The sequence below is a fragment of the Vombatus ursinus genome, unplaced genomic scaffold (genome assembly GCF_900497805.2).
Source record: "Vombatus ursinus unplaced genomic scaffold, bare-nosed wombat genome assembly UNPS02014859.1, whole genome shotgun sequence".
In the NCBI taxonomy this organism is placed as follows: domain Eukaryota; kingdom Metazoa; phylum Chordata; class Mammalia; order Diprotodontia; family Vombatidae; genus Vombatus; species Vombatus ursinus.
In genome coordinates, this window is record NW_020954637.1 from 5,008,969 (window position 1) to 5,031,401 (window position 22,433).

The 22,433-nt window shown below is 47.5% G+C and overlaps 1 protein-coding gene across 5 annotated transcripts in view; it reads left to right on the forward strand.

Moving 5' to 3' along the window:
- Positions 1-21,473, forward strand: part of KIF17 (kinesin family member 17) — a 60,230-nt gene extending 38,757 nt beyond the window's left edge. The window contains exons 9-15 of one of the 5 annotated variants that reach the window (XM_027841429.1): positions 2,481-2,608; positions 7,660-7,891; positions 12,119-12,377; positions 13,717-13,784; positions 17,349-17,469; positions 20,691-20,855; positions 21,202-21,473. In XM_027841429.1, coding sequence (XP_027697230.1) covers positions 2,481-2,608; positions 7,660-7,891; positions 12,119-12,377; positions 13,717-13,784; positions 17,349-17,469; positions 20,691-20,855; positions 21,202-21,206 — 978 coding nt within the window. In that variant the 3' untranslated portion in view covers positions 21,207-21,473. Of the gene's footprint in view, positions 1-2,480; positions 2,609-7,659; positions 7,892-12,118; positions 12,378-13,716; positions 13,785-15,687; positions 15,985-17,348; positions 17,470-20,690; positions 20,898-21,201 lie in introns of those variants that run through there. The other 4 variants (XM_027841427.1, XM_027841428.1, XM_027841431.1 and 1 more) reach the window with 4 other exon arrangements.
- The last annotated feature ends 960 nt before the right edge of the window (positions 21,474-22,433 follow it).

Below are 22,433 nucleotides of genomic sequence, written 5' to 3' on the forward strand. Positions count from 1 at the left end.
CTCTCCTCTCACTTTTCCCCTTCATCTTTCTCCTCCTTCTCCTATCTTTTCTTCCTTCTTCCTCTCTCCCCTTCATCTTTCTCCTCCTCCTCTTCTTCTTCCCTCTTCCTTTCTCCTCCCCTCTCTCCTTCCCTTCCCCTTCTCTCCTTCTCTCTCCTCTCCTCAATGCAGGGGGAGAAGGTGTTGAATGCCAGTGTTAAGGGAGGAGGTGAGTAGTTGGGAGAGGGCGTTGCTGCTCAGATCACCCCATTCCCTTTTTCATCCGTCCCCATTTCAAGTATTCCATGACCGACCTGCTGTTGCCAAGTGACATGAAGCCTGAAGTTGAGCCTGGCTTTGAGACAGTGCCCAAAAGTGTGAGTGGCTGCTCACGCCTGCCTTCCCACATAGAATTCTGAACAAGGATCTCACCAAGACAAGGCTTCTAACGGTTTCAGTCCTGCACACATGCTTCCCTCCCAGGGTTGTTGTGATACAAATTCAGAGAAGCAGGAGCCTTGCTTGTCACCCGTGTGAGAGATTCATCCCTTTCCCTGGCGCCCCCATTGAAGGGTCCCCCAGCATCTCCCCGATTCCCGGAATGCCTTGCTACAAGGCTGCCATCCTCTAGTTATGGAACTGGACTAGTTCTATGTTATCCAGGAATTAGACTCATCCCATTCATTAAGCCCCTACTGTGTGCTGGAACACGGGGGATACAGGGACAAGAATGAATGGGTCACTGCCCTCAGGGAGCGTATATTCTGCTGGAGAGATACACTCCATATATGGAGAAGTAGATACAGGCCACGTGCCACATAGATACAAGGTGGTTTCCGAGGGAGAGAGTGCTGCTCCCTGGGGCCATCAGGGCAAGGCCTATTGTAGGAGGTCCCACCTGCCCTGTGCTCAGATGACAGGCCAGCATCGCCTCCTCGTGCGGACACCAAGCAGAAACACCCAAGTTTCCTGAACTCAGCTCCTTTGAAACGACACATAGCTCTTCTTGAATTTAGAGCTGAGAGGGTCCTTAGAGGCCATGGACCCCAACCCCATCATTTTACAGATGAGGAAAGAAAGCACAGCATCTCTCAGGTAGTAAGTGTCAGAAGCAGGATTTGAATCCAGGCCTCTAGGCATTGCAATAAAGCAAGAAACTAATTTTTTTGTTTGTCTAATTATTTGCTTTAGACTTACTGGAGTTTGAGGAAGTCAATTAATTAATTTTCACTCAGTGTATTTGAGTGAAATACAAGCTTTATGCTGGGTTCAGTGAGGAGAAGAGACAAAGTCTAATTAAGACACTCATCCCAGGTCTTATAGAGCTTGTAGTCTGGCGGTGAGATGAGTCACAAATGACAATATACAGTATCACTGCAGCAAGTCCCCGTGCCTGAGATTCTGTGCCTGAATGAATGAATGAAAAATGAAGTGTTTATTAGGTAGCAGGCACTATGCTGAGTGCTAGGGACGCAGAAGCAGAAGTCAGACAATCCTGCCCTCAGAGAGCTTCCATTCTACCAGAGGGAAACAGCACAAAGGGGGAAGCAGTGGCCAGAAAAGGGCGTTTTGCTTTGAGAAGTCACAGGGATGGGGAGTGGAGTCATAGGACTTTAGTGTCCAAACCCCTCATTTTACAGATGTGGAAATGGAGGCCCAGAGAGAAGTGACTCACTCAGGGTCATGCAGCTAGTGTCTGAGGGAGGATTTGAACTCATGTCTTCCAGACTCCCAAATCTAGCGCTCTCTTCCACTATTCTACACCAGACTCTAAGTTCATAGCATCTCAGATTTAGCGCTAGAAGGGAGAGTAAGCAGTGATGGAATTGATTTGATTACTGCTCCCAGAGCAGTCATAGAATCATAAATTTAGGGCTGAGCAGACTACAGGCAATTGAGTTGAGCCTATTCAATTAAGCAGTCGATCAATAAGCATTTAGTAAATACTTCCTGTGTGCTAAGTGGTGGGGTACAAAGCACAAGCAAAGCAGACCCTGCCCTCATGGAGCTTACCTGAGGAGAAGTGGGTGGCCAGGAGATTGTTGGAATGCATGGGATGTCTAGCCTCTGGGGCCAGCCAGAGAGAGTGGACCATGTGCACCTGCGCTGACTGCCCCACTAATCAGAACAGTACAGCCCTAGAACACAGGTCGGCACCCCTGTGCAGACGGGAAGCTTTCCTGGTGGGGGAGGTGGCATTTGTGTTGGCTGAGGATGGGCAGGAATTCAGCAGGTGAAGAGAGGAGGGAGGCAATTCTAGATAGAAGGCATGGAGTAAGCAAAGGTGTGGAATGGGAGAGTGACTTCTGGGGAAGGAAAGGAGTCTGATTTGGCTGGAGCACAGGACTCACAGACCCACAGAGGAGAAGAGTGAGTGGAATAAGTCCATATTCCCCCCCTCCATTGCCTCCAGGGCCTGACCTGCCGGCCACCTCCGTCCCTTCCCTGGCCCCACCTTGCTAGCCTGCAGAAGCCTCATTCTTCCTTCTGTTCCTGCCCAGGACGCTGAGCAGCCGCCGCAGATAGCCCAGCATGTGGGGATCCCCCCAAAAAAGAGCACAGGAGTGGAAGTGGCGGTGGTGACGGATGAAATCCCTGCAGCCGTGGACCAGGAGCAGGTGCTGGCCAGGTGACAGCAAGAGGAGAGGGCTGCTCTGGGGCCCTGCAGGAGGGAGGCTGGGGCGGGCACAAGCATTGCTGAAATCCACCAGCCTCTGGGCCGATCAGAGAAGGGAAAGCTAACCAGATCCCCTGCCACAATAATGGAGGGATGGTCTTCAGAATAAGGGAGGTGAGAGTGCTCTACCCTGCCCTGGGCAGACCACATCTGGCACATTCTTTCCATGTCTGGGACCGTAATTTAGTTGACAAGCTTGACAAGCTGGAATATATCTGGAAAAGGGTAACTAGGCTGAGGGAAGCAGAATGAAAATTGATATGCGTATCTTCCCAGCTCTGACGTCCTGTGTTCTAAGGTCCTTCCCAGCTCTGACATCCTGGGTTCTAAGGGCCCTTCCAGCTCTGACATTCTGTGTTCTAAGGCCCTCCCAGCTCTGACATTCTGGGTTCTAAGGACCCTCCCAGATTTGACATTTTATGTTCTAAGACCTCTCTCAGCTTTGACATGCTGTGTTCTAAGGTTCCTCCCATCCCTGACATTCTGTGTCCTAAGGGCCCTCCTACCTTTGACATTCTGGGTTCTAAGATCTCTCTCAGCTCTGACATTCTGTGTTCTAAGGCCCTCCCCGCTCTGTCCTTCTCTGTTCTTCCAACTTTGACATTCTGTGTTCTAAGGCTCCTCTCAACTCTGACATTCCATGTTCTAAGGCCCTCCCAGCTCTGATATTCTGTAATTCTGTGAAATAGATTCTGAAAAATCAGCTTGGTCCAGCAAACATCCTCCCTTCCTTTCCTGAACGTTGTGCCCTGCCTCACCCCAGGTGTGTTTTTGTGCCCTGGTGTGCCTCATATTTTCTCAGGAGAACCTCCCTGCTGGGTGGAGATCCATAAGGACAGAAAATAGGCCTCTGCAGACTTGCCCAGAGTCATACAGCTAATAAGTATCTGAGGCAGGAGTTGAACTCAGGACTTCCTGTGTCCAAGTCCAGCACTCAGATCTACTGTGTCACCCTACTGCCTGGCTGACTTGACCCATTTGGGAGTGATGCTGCTTACCCGGCCCTAGGCTAATTCATTGCCTCCGGATCTTCTCACAGTATCTCACCCATACACACAGCTAGGTGTGTCCTGTTGGAAAAGGAAGTCATGGGGCTGGACTACCAAGTCACATCTGCATAGAGCTGCAACTAAGGCTGTGTGTCAGGAGCCCTGTCCGGGGCATCAGACTTTAATAGCTCTCAGTTAGGTTTTCTACTTCACTTTCTACTTCTAGCACCTAGTTAGCAGGAATAATTAGTCAGCATAGGAGGTCATCAGATGAGGCCTCCTTTTTGTCCCTAGGGCTGGACTCCAGGTGAATTTCTCACACTTTTAATCTCAGGGTCTTTGGGTGCCCATCACAGGGCAGTGTCTGGAATGTCCCCATAATTGCGTTTGTCTTAAAAAGTTGATTACAGGATGCCTTTTGTGTCATTTGCCCCAAGCCCAGTGCATATTTGTACTTCCTCTCCCAAGGTCAGGGACGTCTCTGAATGATTCAGCTCTCTGCATCAAGCTGGCTTCTCTGGCACTAAGGATTGAGTGTGTGTGTGTGTGTGTGTGTGGTAACTGTTAGCTCTATGAGGGCAGGGACCAGCACAGTACTCTGCAAACAGCAGGCCCATAGAGGCTGAATGAATGCATGCATGAATGGGTCTGGGCCATCTCCAGTCATCCTGGTCTGTATCTGGCCACTGGACCCAGACGGGTCCAGAGGAGAGAGGGAGGCTGGTGACTTTGCACAGCCCTGCTTCACTTACATCCAATTCACTTGCAAGTCAGGCATCCCCTTCCTGATGTCAAGGTCCTCTTAGGAAATGAAGGCCAAACCCAACCACAACCACAACCACACAACATGAATGGATGCTTTATGACAAAACTCTTCCCAGAAAGATGATCCCCTTGACCTGGTCTCCAGCTGCTCTACTGAGCCCCAAACACCCATTGTGCCTTCTGGCTTAGCCATGCTTGGAGAGAACTTTCTGCCTCATTTTTTTTTTAGACAATTGGGGTTAAGTGACTTGCCCAGGGTCACACAGCGAGTAAGTGTCAAGTGTTTGGTCTGAGGCTGGATTTGAACTCAGGTCCTCCTGACTTCAGGGCTGGTGCTCTATCCACTGTGCCACCTAGCTACCCCCTTCCACTTCATTTTTTAAAAAAGTTGTATTTTTTTTTTTTTGCATCACATTCATTTCTCAATATTTCCCTCCAGCATCCTACATTCAGGGAACCATTCCGAGCGTAACCTCCCTCCCAATTTGGGAAAACCATGCAACATATTGATGTGTGATAGCATATATAACATTCCACACCCATAGTCCCTCACCTTTCAAACAAAGGAGGGAGGTGAGGAGGGAGGTCCAGAGCCAGACTTGGTCATTAAAATTATACACAGTTCAGGTTCACATTTATATGAGGTGGCATGTTCTTTAATCTGGGAGTCAGGAGACCAGAGTAAATTCTGGCTCTGCTACTACCTTTGTGACCTTGGGCGAGTCCTTTCTCTAAATCTGAACCTTGCATTACTGACCTTCCAGGGCTGTTGTGGGGAGAATATTGTGTAATCCTTAAAGTCTTAGGGAAGAATGAGCTGCAGTCATCAGCGTTTTTATTAGTTTTAACACAAGGGAGAAAGGAAACTCAGAGGGTGCACTGGGCTCTCCAGGATGACTGGGAGCAGGCTGAAGCTGTTTGGTGTCCCAGGCACGTGGTAATCAGCTCCCAGAGAAGAGCTTGGGTTGTGCTGGATGTCTGGATGTGGGGGAGCCCTGACTGCTTAGCCAAGCAGGATTCCATCTGGTAGCCAACAAAGGCTGCTGATTTAGACAGTTTAAAATCAAACACCAGCTGTGGGAAAGCAGGTCTGAGGAAGAGGACAGAACGGAAGGGCAAGGATCTCTGGGAGCACAGACCCCTCCCAGCTCTGACTTTGTGTGTTCTAAGGTCCCTCCCAGCTCTGACATCTTGTGTCCTGAGGGCCCTCCCAGCTCTGACATTCTGTGTCCTAAGGGCCCTCCCAGCTCTGACATCCTGTGTTCTAAGGGTCCTCCCATCTCTGACATTCTGTGTTCTAAGGGCCCTCCCAGCTCTGACATCTTGGGTTCTAAGGGCCCTTCCAGCCCTGACATCCTGTGTTCCAAGGACCTTTGCAGATTCATTTACATATATTTGCTACCAAATGGAAGTTTTTATGAGAAAAGTATTTGGGAACAGATATACTCCTGTGTTCTCTATTCTTGGGAAATAGCTGTACAACCCAACCTCTTTCACTAAGGGATACATTAAAAATTTCATGTCCCTCGGACATCCCCTTGAGTGTCAAAAGTAGAGCAAGTTAGGGGCAGGTAGGTGGCGTAGTGGATAGAGCACTGACCCTAGAGTCAGGAGGATCTGAGTTCAAATCCAGGCTCAGGCACTTAACACTTACTAGCTGTGTGACCCTGGGCAAGTCACTTAACCCCGTTGCCTAGCCAAAACAAAAACAAAAACAAAAAGAAAAAAACAAGAAAGAAAGAAAGAAAGAAAGAAAGAAAAAGAAAAGCAGAGCAAGTCAGAAACCTTAGATCATAGACTCAAAAAATGAAATTTGACTGTGTTGTCTCATTTGACCCACTAACAGTGCTCCAAAGCAGATTGGGTCAGTGCTATTAGCCCCATTTTGTAGATAAGAAAACAGAGGCTCAGAGAAATGAAGGACTGGTACAATATCACAAATGTAGTGGGGATCACCACCAGATCACCAGGGTGTACCAGTGAAATGTTCACAATGCTTTGGGAATTTCTGACATATGAATATGAGGAATCCTCTATCAGGGAGAAAGGAAGTCTGTGACCAGGAATAACAATGGAGGCTGGAGGGGGAGAGAGGTGTAGTAAATGTTGTCAGAACTGAGGAAGAGTGCCCTGGTTTATGACTGTTCCTGCAAGATTTCTGGAGGTCAGCTGTAAGATGGCCGTGTCTTTAAAACATAGAATGTTAGCAACAAAAGTTATTAGAGCTGGAAGGGCCTTAGAACCCAGAATAAGAGAACTGGAAAGGACCTGAGAACATAGAATGCACGAGCTGCGAGGGGCCTTAGGACAGAGAGTGTCAGAGCTGGGAGGGCCCTTAGGACACAGGATGTCAGAGCTGGGAGGCACCTTAGGACACAGAATGTCAGAGCTGGGAGGGCACTTAGAGCACAGAATGTCAGAGCTGAGAGGGCCCTTAGAACACAGAATTTCAGAGCTGGGTGGGGGCCTTAGAACACAGGATGTCTGAGCGGGGAGGGCCCTTAGAACACAGGATGTCAGAGATGGGAGGGCTCTTACAACACAGAATGTCAGGACTGAGAGGGCCCTTAGAACACAGAATGTCAGGACTGGGAGGGCCCTCAGAACCTAGAATGTCAGGGCTGGGAGGGCCCTTAGAACACAGGATGTCAGAGATGGGAGGGCTCTTATAACACAGAATGTCAGGGCTGGGAGGGCCCTTAGAGCACAGGATGTCAGAGTTGGAGGTGCCTTAGAACACAGGATGTCAGAGCTGGGAGAACCCTTAGAACACAGGATGTCAAAGCTGGAGGTGCCTTAGAACACAGGATGTCAGAGCTGGGAGAACCCTTAGAACACAGGATGTCAGAGCTGGGAGGGCCCTTAGAGCACAGGATGTCAGAGCTGGGAGGGGCCTTAGAACACAGGATGTCAGAGCTGGGAGAACCCTTAGACCTCTTGTAGTCCAATTCTTTCATTTTATGGAAGAGGAAATAGGTCCAGAGAAATAAAATGAGTTGCCCTCAAATCACAACGTGAGTTCATGGCAGAGCCTTGAGTGAGATCTGAGTGTCCTGGCCGCCTTCCCAGCCCAGTCCATTTCTTTCTACTGGCCAGTTTTTCCTACAGCTCCTTTCATCCTCCCCTCTGAGGGCCTGGCCCTGGCTGGTGGTGGTGGTGGTGGGAGGTGTAGACATGTGTCTGTACCTGGCTGGGAGGCTCTCGCCCTCCCCCCTCCCAGCTGGCTCTCTCTCTCACTGCACGTCCCAGGTTGCACATGCTGGAGCAGCAGGTGGTGGGAGGAGAGCAAGCGAAGAACAAGGACCTGAAGGAGAAATTGAAGCGGCGCAAACGGTACGCGGATGAGCGGAAGAAGCAGCTGGTGGCGGCCCTGCAGAACTCTGACGAGGACAGTGGAGACTGGGTGCTCCTGAATGTGTACGATTCCATTCAGGAGGAAGTGAGAGCCAAGAGCAAGCTCCTGGAGAAGATGCAGAGAAAGGTAAAGGCCCAGTGCCAGTCCCAGCTCCACTATTCACCTCCCCTCTCCAGGCTTTCGCACTGGCTGTTCCTCATGCCTGGAGTGCCCTCCCTCCTCTTCTCTGCCTCTTGGCTTCTCCAGCCTCCTTCAAGAATCAGCTCAAATCCTTCCTCCTGTAGGTGGCCTTTCCTCTTCTCCTTTTTCCCTGTTCACAAGGATGCTTGTGCCTTCACTTCACTGTGAGCATCTTGAGGGCACTGACTGTCTTTTGCCCTTCTTTGTGTCCTGAGCATGGTGCTTGGCACACAGATACTAGTAACCCGAACAGGACCTTGTCTTCTCTGCCACACAATTTCCCCATCTGTAAAATTGGGGGACTGGACTGAATGATTTCTAAGATCTCTCCCTTAGATAAGAAGCACATTAGAATGCACAGGTCAGCATCAGGGCCAAAAAGACCTGGGTTTGTGGCCCCAGTCTGGCATGTGTCAGCCATCTGGCCGCAGGCAAGTGACTTAACCCCTCGGTGCCCAAGCCCTGCAGATTACAGACAGTATTCGTGGGGGGAAGAGAGGAATTGCTTTACCAGGCTTTTTCTACATGGATGACATCAAAGGAGTTGTTTTTAAAAAAAGAAAACCACAAAAAAAAACACAACCACTCTCCCTAATGGTGGTCCCTGCTGCCCAGCAACTACAACTCACTGTAGCAGCAACTGAGCCTCCCTCGAACATGTCCCCACAATATACCAAGGAGCAGTAGAAAGGGCAATGGGTTTGAAGAGAGAGGACCCAGCTTCAGATTCCACTTCTGCCACTTAGCACCAGGGTGACCTTGGGCGAGGCCATCTCTCTGGACCCCAGTCTCCTCATCTTTCAGATGAGACAGTTGGATTAGATGGTCAGCAAAGTCTGATCCATTCATCTGGTCTTCTTTGCCTGACTCTTCTCTCTCCTTCGCTTCTCAGATCCGATCGGTTACCAGTTACCAATCAGAGGGAGCTAGATGGTGTCAGGAATACCTGAGTTCAAATGCTGTGTGATCCTGAGCGAGAGACTTAGCCTCAGTTTTCTCATCTGTAAAATGGGGATGATAATAGCACCCACCTCCCAGGGTTGTTGTGAGGATCAAATGAACTGAGCTGTATATAGGATCATAATAAAGGAAACCATTTATATTGAAATACAATTATCAAGAATTTTTTAAAATCAAGTTCACAGGCCCCAGGCTTAAGAACCCCTGATCTATAGCATTCTCTGATCCAAGAATCTGGTAACCTGGAAAAAAAAAAAAGGAAATGAGTTTAATTCAGCATGACCTCTTTTCTTAATGTATTTTATTGATGCCCTTTGTCTTTCCATGACAGACATTTCTGGGGGCAGGGGGAGTGGTCATTCCCTACAGATTGAGTACTCCCTTATAACAAAGCAAAATCACCCGATATGGTGACTACGTCTATAGATATGGGTATATGCAACTGCGCCCTGTCCCCCATCTTAATGCCACGGGGACAAGTTGTTTCATTATTTGTTATCCAGAAAAACCATGTTGAAGTCACGCTGGTTCTTTGTGAACAAGACTTACTTTTCCAAATGTTAGAAAAGTATTCCTTTCTAGAATTCTGTCAGGGATTGAAGTCATATTCACTGTCTATAGTTTGTGAATTCTATTCTCTAAATTCCTCCCCCCTCAACTTTTTTGGAAAATTTCATTTGCCCTTCTCCAATCCTGGGGTACCTCTCCTCTTCCTTCTCCATGACCTTTAAGAGATCACTGAACATTGGCTCCATAGTCTGCCCATTTTCAGTGTCCTAGGACGCAGTTCACTGGGGCTGGGTGACTTGAACTCATCTCAGGCAGCTGAGCAATCTCTGATTACCTCTTTACTTAGCTTGAGTATCAATTCCCTCTTAGCCTTTGCCACAAAGGTTACCAATTCATAGGAGGAGGGAAAATGAGAATTATCTGGAGAGACTGATCGATATGGGTGCATGGGGAACTCATCAACCAACTTAGATGTTAAAAAGGAATGTTTAGAAGAGGGAAATGAGGGCAGGTAACAGAGGTTAATGCAAAAGCCCAGCACAATCCTATAATAATAGTGTTAGGAATGTTAAAGCTCAGAATGAGCTGAGGTTTCTGAAGAAAGCGAAGAATGACAAAAATAAAATTTAAAGCTATCTAGAGGAGAAGAGGAATATCAAAGAAGGGATGGGTGAGATGTTGGTAACTGATGACAGGGGGCAGGCAGAGCTTACTTAGCACAGAGCCTGGCACATAATATGCCACAGTAGTAAATGCTAATCGAATGACTTATTTTCCTTCTATTTTCTCTGCCAAAGAGAATGACGTTGGGTCCTGGAAAGGAAAGAACAAAAATGGCTACTTTTTTTTCTTTTAAATAATGGTTTGAAAGGAGTCCAGTGATTTGCTGCAAATTCCTATTGGCTACTACCCAAATCCCTCTGACTTTCATTGAATGACCAATAATAGCTCCCAGACCAATCAGGAGCCTTAGACAAGTAAGGAGATGGTAAGAGGGCACTTAGTTCCCCTTGATGAATTCAAGGCATCTGGCCTGAATGCATTACTTTCTTAGATACCAAAAGAACTTGCTGGATCACTCAGAGTGATATTTGAAAGATCATGGAGAAGGGGAAAATTGTCACAGGATTGGAGAAGGGCAAATGTCCTGATTTCTAAAAAAGGGAAGGGAATCAAGTCTGGAAACTATAGGTCAGTGAACTTGACTGATTCCTGTCCATTCCTTAGAATGGATGATTAAAGAGAAGCTTTGTAATTATGTAGAAGTGATCCCAAAGGTTCTATGCGGCTCCAACAAAAACAGATCTTGCTAGGCTAGACTTAGTTCTTTCTTTTTTTTTTTGACAGGGTTGCTCCATGGATAGGCCTGGAGAATGCTATAGAGTTTACCTTGATTTTACCCAAGTGTTCAGTAATATATCTCACATTGTTCTTGTGGAAAAAAGAACAGTGGGGTAGAGATGGTCTGGTTAGATGGATTCATAAATGGTTGGATAGTTGGGCTTGATGATTTGATAAAATCTCAGAAGTAGGTCTGTGGGGGAGTGTCTCAGCCTGGCCGGATGCTGTTTGATATTATTATCAATGAGTTGGATAAAGGCACAAGTGGGATCTTGCAGAGAAAATACATGCATTAAATAAGCTTCCTTCAGGCATGAGTTATAGTACTGATGGCTGTGAGTTTAATGTTAATGAATCAACAATATGATACATTTAGAAAAAGGAAGAGAAAATTCTCTGGTCTGTAGACTTCTCTGTGATGTGCTAAACACAGAGGCCCGAAGGAACTTAACCTTGCATTTTCCCTGGGAACAATGGTTCAATATTCACTAATTCAGTGTTCATGGTGACTTTATAGAACATAACTATTGTGAATGATAATTAATTGACTTTTCTTTCCTCCCTCCCAACTTAAAAGAAACAAAACAAAAACAAAATCTTTTTAAAAACTAGGCATAGTCAAGTAAAACCAATTCTCTCATTGGTCACAAAAAACTATATGTCTCATTTTACATATTTAGTCCATTCTCTCCCTGACATAAGGTGAGTAGCATGCTTTATCCTTTGTTTTCTGGAGTCATGCTTGATCATTTTGCTCACCAGAGTTTTTAATATTTTCAGAGATGTTTATCTTTTTCAATGTTATCATTATATAAATTGTTCGCCTGGCTCAGCTCATGTCCCTCTGCATCAGTTCATATGAGTTTTCCCAGGTTTCTCTAACTTTTTGAGGGCAGCTAGGTGGCACAGGGGGTAGAGCCTGGAGTCCAGAGGACCTGAGTTCAAATAAGGTGTCAGACATTAGATACTTACTAGCTGTGTGACCCTGGGCAAGTCACTCAACCCCAACTGACTTGCAAAAAAAAAAAAAATAAAACAGTACCTTTTGTCATTTCCAATGGCAGAATAATAATATTCCACTACATTCATATACCATAAATTTGTTCAGTCATTCCTTAATAAAGAGCCAACTCCCTTTAGGTTCCTGTTCTTTGCTACTACAAAAAGAGCTGCCATAAATATTTTTTTACTTATGGCTCCTCATGAAATGCCCTTTACTAACTCACTGACTGATGTCCTTGTCTTTCAGGCTATAGGCTGGAGAGGAGGGGAAATGTCATTGAATGAATGAATGAATAAATGAATGAAACAAACTATGAAATGCCCTTTCCCATCTCATGCATCAGTATGCTTGTCTTTTAGCTGCGGGCTGCAGAGGTGGAGATCAAAGATCTACAGTCAGAATTTGAGCTGGAGAAGATTGATTACTTGGCCACCATCCGCAGGCAAGAGCGAGACTTCCTGCTTTTCCAGCAGCTTCTCGAACAGATGCAGCCACTGATTCGACGGGACTGTAACTATAGCAACCTTGATAAGATCAAGCGGGAATCATCCTGGGATGAAGAGAATGGCTTCTGGAAAGTGCCAGAGCCTGTCATTGTGAAAACCAGTCTCCCTGTAGGTAAAGAGTTTGGCTGCGTCTGACCCAAAAGGGCCTAGAAATTGTTACCCTCACCCTTGTATGGGTGCTTTCCCCTCCTTCTTTAAGTATCACAGAATCAGGGAATGTCAGAGCTGGGAGGGCCCTCAGAACACAGGATGTCAGAGCTGGGAGGGCCCTTAGAACAGAGAATGTCAGAGCTGGGAGGAGCCTTAGAACCCAGAATGTCAGAGCTAGGAGGGCCCTTAGAACAGGGAATGTCAGAGCTGGGAGGGCCCTTAGAACAGGGAATGTCAGAGCTGGGAGGGCCCTTAGAACAGGGAATGTCAGAGCTGGGAGGACCCTTAGAACACGGAATGTCAGAGCTAGGAGGGCCCTTAGAACATGGAATGTCAGAGCTAGGAGGGCCCTTAGAACACGGAATGTCAGAGCTGGGAGGGCTCTTGGAACACAAAATGTCAGAGCTAGGAGGGCCCTTAGAACACAAAATGTCAGAGCTAGGAGGACCCTTAGAACACAGGATGTCAGAGCTGGGAGGGCCCTTAGAACACAAAATGTCAGAGCTAGGAGGGCCCTTAGAACAGGGAATGTCAGAGCTGGGAGGGTCCTTGGAACACAGAATGTCAGAGCTGGGAGGGTCCTTGGAACACAGAATGTCGGAGCCAGCAGAAACTTCGGAACACAGGACATCAGAGCTGGGAGGCACATAAAGTCACCTAGGGCAAATATTTCATTTTACACAGGTAAAATTAACATTAAGTTAGTGGCTGAGACAGGATTCAAACCCAGTCCTTCTAGTGCTTGGTCCAGTCATCTTTCTAATATGAAACATTGCCTCCTTCCTCCCACCCTCTGCCTAATTCTGTCTTCAACATCTCCCCTCCCCCTCCATCTCACAGCTTTCTCTCTGGTTCCTTTGAGCCTTCAAACAAACCCTAAAATTTGCCCTTTGAACCAAACTTGTTTGTCCTTGGGTTGACCACTTATCTTTTCCTGGCCTCAGTTTCCTCATCGTACACCCAGGGATTAGAGTAGATGGTCTGTCAGTTTATTCCTAACTCTAACAGTGCATGTTCTAGGAGACCTTCTGGGTGTGCCATGATGTGTTCCTACTGTGCTGTTAGAGCCAGAGGGATGGCCTCAGTGGCCTCCTTGTGAGCCCATGTTTTCCTGAGGAACTGTCATCTGTTCCCTTAGAAGCATCGTCTTTTCCTTCCTCCTTAGCCAAGGTTTCCCTCTTACTCCTAAGCCACATTTCAGCGTAGTAGAAAGCACCCTGGGTTTGAAGGCAGAAGAGCCCTGCTTTTTGCCCATAGGCCTGTTTGTGTAAGGAGTGACTCCAATTTCTCTTTTCTCATAGCAGTTTCAACATTACCACAGAATAAGCCTTCAAGAAAAACCTGTTCAGCTGATAATGGAGAACCATCGGTAGGTCCCAGTATCTCATGATGCAGCTTGAAATGAGATTGGTAGAACATGGGGTGAATGAAGGCAAGGGGCTGAAGAATGTCAGAACTAGGAGAGCCCTTAGAACATAGAATGTCAGGGCTGGGAGGGCCCTTAGAACACGGAAATCAGAACTGGGAGGAACCCTAGAACAGAGGATGTCAGAGCTGGGAGGGAACTTAAAACAAAAGAATGTTAGAACTTGAGAGTAATGTTAGCTATAGAATGTTTAAGTTGGAAAGGGAATTTAGAGATAGTGAGACTTTAGATTCAGTATTTCCATCCTAGAAGCTTGAAGAAGGACATCTTCAATGTCCTAGTCTTCCCACCTATTACCTCCTACACGAATGAGGAAACACTATATTGGGATTGACCCAACTTTATGTCCCTAACTTATGGTTAGAGTAGCATGGTGCTTATGAAGCTGAAGCTGACCATTCTCTTCCTGTTAGCTCCTCTGAACCAAGCCTGAAGGATAATTATTCTCAATAATTTGCTGATAATTGGCATGTTGAATGGATCCATGATTTTATCAGCTCAGGGACTTCCTCCCTCAGTACAGATGGCAACCTGCCCATTCCTACAAGATTCTCATACTGGTTTTTACATTGTGAACTTCCACAGAGGACTGACCTATTCTGTCAGAGGCCTTCCTCTGGTTTGTAAAAACCTCTGGAGCTGGGCATGGTGGCTCATCCCATCTACCAGTTCTGAGCCTCAGTGAGTTATGTTGACTGGGCATCACCACTAAGTTTGGCATTGTTATGGAGAGCCTCTGGTATTGGGGGGCCACCAGCTTTTCTAAGAAGGGGTGAACCAGCCCAGGTCATAAACAGCAGGTCAAAGCTCCCATGCCTATCAGTAGTGGGATGATTGGACCCAATCCCTGGACTTCCCTGGAGGACATGGAGAGAATCGGTCTTAAAAAAATAAAAATTAACAAAAAGAAACAAAAAACCTGATACCTGATACCATTGCCACACCTAAGCTGACCTTGTGTTGCTGTTAATTCTTAGTACATTACCTGACTACCTTCTTTTCTAGTCATATTTGCCCCTTAGAATGTCTATTACACAGGGGCAGCTAGGTGGCGCAGTGGATAGAGAACCGGCCCTGAAGTCAAGACGTCCTGAGTTCAAATCTGACCTCAGACACATAACACTTCCTAGCTTTGTGACCCTGGGCAAGTCACTTAACCCCTATTGCCTCATCAAAAAGGAAAAAAAAAGAATGTCTATTACAGAATTTCTTGAGCAGGGAGTACCATGGGTAACACACACAACTTTAAAGACACGTTTTAGTGGGTGCAGCTCCCGAACCCTCCAGTGCCTTAGTAATCAATCATTTAGTCAATGATCCATCTTGTGAATTGAAGAAATGAATAAACCTGGCATTTGAGCCTCTTTTCCCTTAGCTAGATTCTCAGTCAGCAGACTTATATAAAGTCACTCTTATCAATGGCCAAAAACCTCAAGGTGCTTCAATGTTGGCAGTGATTACTGTTGTTAGTCTTTCATGGAATCACCGAATCTTACCCGCAGAGGGGAGATCCCCAGGCCCTACCCATTCCCGTCCAAAAATCCCTTCTCCATCATCCCCTCCATAGGCCATCCAGCCAAGATGGCTTGATGATTTCCAAGGAGGAGAGGCCACCACCCCTCCGGGCGACCCATTCCTTGTTGGCATAGCTCTGATCACTAGGCATCAATTTCAGGGGAAACTTCCTGGAAACTCGAAAACATTGACTTCTTTATAACTTCCACACACTGTTCCTGGGGCTGTCCTCTGGGGCCAAACAGGACAAGCCCAATCTTCCTCCCATGTAACAGCCCTTCAGATACTTGACCTCACGTATCCCATTCTTTCTGAGTTTTCTCTTCCCCAGGCAAAATGTCTGCAGTTCCTTCAGCCTTTCTTCACGTGGCATAGGTTCGAGGCCCCTCACCAAAGGAGCTGCCCTTGTTTGGACGCCCTCTGCCTTAGGAGTGTCCTTCCCTAATGGTGGAGCCCAGAACTGAACTCGACGCCCCACGATGCCCTCTGATGAGGGCAGAGAACAGAGGGACTCTCCCCTACTTTGTTCTTGGAAGCAATGCCTTTCTTTTTGCAGCCCAAGATTGCATTAGGCTTTTTGGCTGTCGAATATTGCTGACCCATTGTTGCATATGCTGACCCATACTGACCTGGGCTTGGGGCACATTGCATGTGTGGATGGCATTCTTGGCCACCCCCCCCAACCCCGCTCAGGGCTGTACTCACACAAAGATGGAGATGTGCGTCACCATCTTGGGTACAGCATGTGCCTCTGGGGGCAATGGAGCATGGCATTGTTGGTGATGGTAAAGCAGAGAAGAAATGAACCCTGCACACTTCCCAGACCTTAGGGTAGTTTTCTTTGCTCAGGTACTAGGACTTTATGCAAAAAATAGGAAGATAACCAGCAGTATAAATCAGTCTAAGGCTAAACTGAATGGTGGTATGGACAAGCACCATAGGAGTTTGGGGAAGGGGGTCAGAGGATGGCATGGGTGGGAATGGTTAGGATTAGAGGAGATGGGACCCAGTTGAGTCGTGGATTGATGTGGAGAAGGGGACACTTAGAGGAGTGGGCTGTGTGTATGTACGAAGACAAGAGTGTACCAAGTGTGCATGGATCACAGCCGGTGGACCGGCCAGAACAGGAGGAAGGAAGGAAAAGAGATACAGAGCGTAGGTTCCATGAACAAGGAAGGTAAAGACTGCTTGGAACCTTTGCTCTCTGGAAACCACTGAGAAGGTCAAAGGAGGCACTGGTGATGTTTTTACAACAGATCTTAGGGGTTGAGGGTGGGCCACAGGCTTCCAGGGCTGGGCCTGGAGTAAGTGAATGGAACACATGCTCTTCAGCTGGCGGGTTGAGGAAGAATGGAGGCAACCTAGCATGGCAAGAGTATATGGGGACAGGGTAGGGAAAAGATGGAGCAGTGCACAGAACACTGGGCCTGGAGTCAGGAAAGCTTGAGTTCAAATCTGGGCTCAGACACTTAACAGGCTATGTGATGCTGGACAAGTCACTTAACTGCTGTCTGCCTCAGTTTCCTCAAACGTAAAACAGCAATGACACCTACCTCTTGGGGTTGTTGTGAGAATCAAAGGAGACATATGTAAAGCACTTAGCATGGTGCCTTGCAATTACTATAATGGTTGTTATTACTAGATGGGGGCAAGGGCTGAAGATGGCAGCTGCAGCGGGAGCAGAAAGGGGTTTGGGAGGGGGAGAAACTAGTATTAGTGCAAAGTGCAAAGACTGGGAAAGCCTTGGGCATGGCCAGGCTTGAGTTTGAAACCTATTTGTGGCCCTTAATAGCTTCATGAAACTTCACCTTCCTGGGACTCAGTTTCCTCATCTATAAAATGAGATTAATGATTTCTGCCCTACCTACTTAAGGAAAATGTTTTGTAAACCCTACAGTGACAGAGCTTTGTATGCTGGCATTGGTGGGGATGGGGTGAGGGTGGGGCTGGAGCCACTGAGGGGTCTCAGCTTACGGGCCTTGGTTATCCCAGCAGGAGGAAGACCGCTACAAGCTAATGCTGAATAGGAGCGACAGTGAGAATATTGCCAGCAACTATTTCCGATCCAAACGGGCCAGCCAGATCCTCAGTACGGATCCCATGAAGAGCCTGGGTAGGGGATGCCTCTCCTTTCCTACCCCTCCTCCTTAATTCATAGCCCAGCTGAAAAAGTCCTGCTATAACTAGAACTGGCCAGACACCCCTGACACCCCTGGAGAGGACAGAGGGGAAGGGAAGAAAAAGAGGTTCTCCATGGAATCTTGGTCCCTCACCCAGGGTGGGGTTCTTGGCTTGTGTTAGTGAGTCCATCGGTCAGTCGATCCATCTGTAAGCCAGGCACTAAGGTTACAAAGACTAAAATGAAGCATTCCTGGCCCTTGACAAACTTACTTTCTGTTTGGGGGAGGGGGGTAACATATACATATTTACAAATACATCAATTGGTCAATCAAAAAGACATTTCTTAAGCTTCTACTATGGGCCAGGCACTGTCCAAGGTTCTGGGGATACAAAGACTAAAATGAAACAGCCTCTGCCCTCAAGGAGCTTACGTTCTTTTGAGGGGAATAATATGTCATACACCCACCCATACATACATATATAAATACGTGTAAAGTGATTGCAAGTTAATTTGGGAAGGAGGACTCTAACGCATGGGGAGCAGGGAAGGCTTCGTGTGGACGTCTTGGCAGAAGTGAAGGGTTCTATGAAGCAGAAAGGAGAAGCACGCGCTTTAGACCCAGGGGCGCCGATGGCAAAGCCACGGAAACGGGAGAATGAATTCCTGCTGTCTTGTCTGAGATAGTGTCTAGAGCTGGAAGGGGTTTTAGTGCCTGGCTAGCCCAAGCACCTTGTTGTGCGCCTTAGAGGACAGGTGACTTGTCCGCGGTCACAGTGGCTACAAGGTCACTGAGTGGCGTTGCTGGGATTCAGACCCAAATCTTAGTGCACTAGGGGAGAACTCGGGGTCCGCTGTAACCAGAAGTTCTTGATTTCTTAGAGCTATCATGAGGAGAGAACTTCGTAAGCCTTCAGGTGCTTTAGAAATGGAAATGATAATGATTACTAAGTTATAGTCACCAGGGACAGGGAAACTTGATCTGCCAAGGGCCAGTAATCAATAGAAAAATACATGAAGGGATGGAACATATGGGTAAAAGGAACTGTTGGTTCTGCGGGCAGGTAGGCGGCATAGTGGACAGAGTGCTTGGCTGGCAGTTAGGAAGAGTCATATTCCTGAGTTCATATCTGACCTCAGATACCTACTAGCTGTGTGATCCTGGGCAAGTCATTTAACCTTGTTTGTCTCAGTTTCCTCATCTGTAAAATGGGCTGGAGAAGGAAATGACAAACCACTCCAGGATCTCTGCCAGGAAAACCCCAGATGAGGTCATGAAGAGTCAGACACAACTGAAAAACGACTGAACAACAACTATACATAACCCTATCGACATGCCTTTTCCTTGAAGTGATGGAGATCACAGCTACCTGGCTACTCATCTTGGGTTACTCTTGCCAAGGTCCTTCCATAAAGTTATCCCTGATGGTCCATTCAACATGCTGAAAGCCCTTCTCTTGTTCCATTGACATTGCCTAGATACCACTGGACTGCACAGGCTGTTATCCCTTGCTCTCCCTCCATATTCATCTTTTTCTCCAGTCATACTTTTTCTAGGCAACATCCTTTAGGCCAGAGGTGTCAGATTTGTAGCCAGATGTCTGGCACAGCCAGGAACCAGATTAAAAGGGAATTGGGAAATGTTTAACAAAATAAACAAGAATACAACATAACAGGTAAATGTTCATTTGTGGGCTTCTGAGTCAATATGTAGTCTCTCGGGAAGTGTTTCTATTTGAACTTGATCTCGCTGCTTTAAACCACTTCTCTTGTATAATTTCTCATTCCCAGTGGATTGAAGACTGCTCACACCCACCATGCACCTCTCCACTGCCCTATGGGGGATCATCAGTGGCAATTCTTTGGTGTACAAAACAACTTAATTCAATTTTTAAAAGCAAGCAATATACATTCCACTTGTCCAAAGCAAGATGTAGGAGGGAGAGCACTTCTGACTTAGAGTTAGAAATCTTGGGTTTGAGTCCTTGCCCTGCAGCATGTCTGTAGGCAAGTCACCCAATGTCTTTGGGCCCATTTCCTCTTATGTAAAATGGGGATAATACTAAGTCACCCAACTCACAGCCCTGTAGTGAAGAAAATTCTGTATGACCTGGAGTATTATGCTCTTTAATGAGCATCACATTTTAGACAGGATATTGACAAATTGAAGTACTTCCAGAGGATGGTGACCATTGACAATGGGATGGACAGCTGTAGTCCATGTTATATGAGGATCCATTGAAGGAACTGGGGAGGTTTAACTTGGAGAAGAGACCACACAGAGAAATATCTCCATCTCTTGGCTTCCCTGGCTTCCTCCTCCAAGCCCTAGGAAAAATCCCATCTTCTACAAAAAAACCTGTCCTGATCCCACTCAAATGCTCCACTAGACTATGTGTTCCTTGAGAGCAGAGATTACCTTTTGCCCTTCTGTGTGTCCTCAGTGTCTGGCACATAGCAGACACTTAATAAATGCTTACTGACTGACCCCCCCCCCAAAAAAAATCCTGTATAAACTGTAAATCACTGTATCCATGGGAGCTCTTATATGGGAGCCATTCAAACACACCAACAGGGCGAGGGTCTCATTAATCCCTCCAACAATGCAGATCACAACCTATCCCTGTGTGCCTGCCCTTTGTGACCCTTGTCTATGTCCTTCCTTAAATTCATCACTGGGGGTCCATCCAGCATGGGGAGGGGCAGGACAGTTTCTTCCTTCCTTTCCCTTGACATTGCAAAGACATGTGTGTGTAACAATAATTCTGATCACTTAAGCAACAGTTCAGTACCCTATTTAGGTATCAGCTTGTACAACGGAAAGAACATTACCCTTCAAGTCGTCAAAGTCCTGGGTTCCAAAACCTGTTTCTGCCCCTCGCTATCAATGTGACCTTGAATGAGTCCCCACCATGCCCCAAGCCTACATTTCCTCATCTGTAAGATGGGGTTTGCAATTGTGCCAAAAGCGTGATGAATGGGAGTCATTTTTCTTACGACGCTTTATTTTATGTCTGTAGACGTATCTCATCACCCCTACTGAGTTCCTTAAATGCAAGGACTTGGGTCTTATGCTTCCTATCATATTTGGTGCAAAGTAGGTGAGTGAAAGTGAGTGAAGGAGTGGATGGATGGATGGCCTGACAGCCACTCCTGTAAGCTCTGTTTCCTTCAGGATTCCTCATCTGGTTTCCTTGTCTCCCCTGTCTCCGCAGCTTACCATAACTCGCCGCCCGGGCTCAACTCCTCCCTGAACAACGCCTCCTCCATCGTGACGCCCACCTTGCCCACCCAGGCCACGGACATGCCCCAGCCTCGGCCCTTCCGTCTCGAGTCGCTGGACATCCCCATTGCCAAAGCCAAGCGCAAGAAAAGCAAAAGTAACTTTGGCAACGAGCCCCTCTGAGCACCCTGCCCTGCCCTGCCCCGCCCTGGGCTGAATGCCCCTGTCCTGGCCCGGCTGGACTCTGCCTCCCCTCCCTTCCCCTCCGGCCGGGGGGGAGGGGGTGGGGAGGGTGCCAGCTGGCCCTGGGCTGGGGACAGCTCCTCCAGCCTGTCCTCAGCCTACCTGGCTGGCAGGACTGAGGCGAGGAAGGACTCCTTACGCTTTATGATATGGATACCTCTCCAACCACTCCAACAGTTCCGTTCTCGCTCCTAAAAAAGGGACACAGCAGTAGCTGTTTTCCTGCCCCCCACTCTCCCCCATTTTGTTTGCACCTGCAGCCTGAGCCCCCCTGAGCACCTGCCAGCCAGTGGTGATCCTGACGGACCTTAGCGGACCACCCCTCCCCAAACGCACCACCGCCAAGGGTTTTCTGGGGAGCCACCCTTCAGACCGAGGGCACCCTGTCCCTTTGCATGGATGAGACTGGAAAGAAAGCCATTTGACCAGAGGGAGGGAGAGGGTCGTTCTTTGGCCTCTGCTGTTGATTGAGCTTTGGATTCCTGATGAGAAAAATAAAAATAAATGGCGCGTCCAGATGGATGGTGGGACAAGCCCTGGCCTCCCTGGGGACCGCCCGCTCCAGGTGGGAGCTGGCCTTCCCCAACGAACACAGGGATCCTCCCACCGAGCTGGCACATTAAACTGCCTCATTCTGACAAGCTCCCCCGGAGCGACTCCTGTCTGTTGTTTTGAGACCCCAGGGGCCATCCAGAGCTGGGCCCCTCAGGTGCCCCCAAAACAGGGAGTCTGGGAAGGGGAGGCAACATGGTATGGGGGAAGGTGGGCTGTTTGGAGTTAGATGAGCTGGCTTCAAACTCAGGCTTCTGCCCCTAGCTATATTATGTTCTGACCTTGGTCAAGTCCCTTGACCCCTTCTCAGTTTCCTCATAGGCAGAATGGACAGTTGAACTATATGTCCTCTAAAGCTACGACCCTAAGAAGCACAATTTAATAGCCTCCTGGAGTGTTCTTCCTGACTCCTATCTCTTCCTCCTCCATCTCATCCATCCTATTTATAACCATTGTCCTAAAATATTACTGATACGCATACATTTACATATCATACCCTCAATTCAGTTCAATTCCATAAACACTAAATGCCTACTGTGTAAATATGCAAGGGACCTACTGGGTGAGAAGCCAGAGGGTTAGCTTCAGAATCAGGAAACCTTGGGCTGGAGACCTTCCAGACACCTATGGGCTGTGTGACCCTGGGGAAGTCATTTAACCTGTGTCCCAGGCAACTCTGTACGAAAGACAGCTAGTTATCTGCATCAGATCAGGGGTCATTTCACACCAGGAGTTTCCCACTTGTGATGAAAGTAATAACATTTATATATGGCTTTAAGATTTGAAAAGCCATTTGCAACTATCTCATTTTTATCCTCATAAGCTTTGGAAGTAAGTGCTATTATTCTCATTTTACAGATGTGGAACCTGAGGCACTGAGGTTAAGTGACTCAATATTTTTTTAACTTTTCCAAGTGAGTAGGAGGCAGTAGGGAGTCAC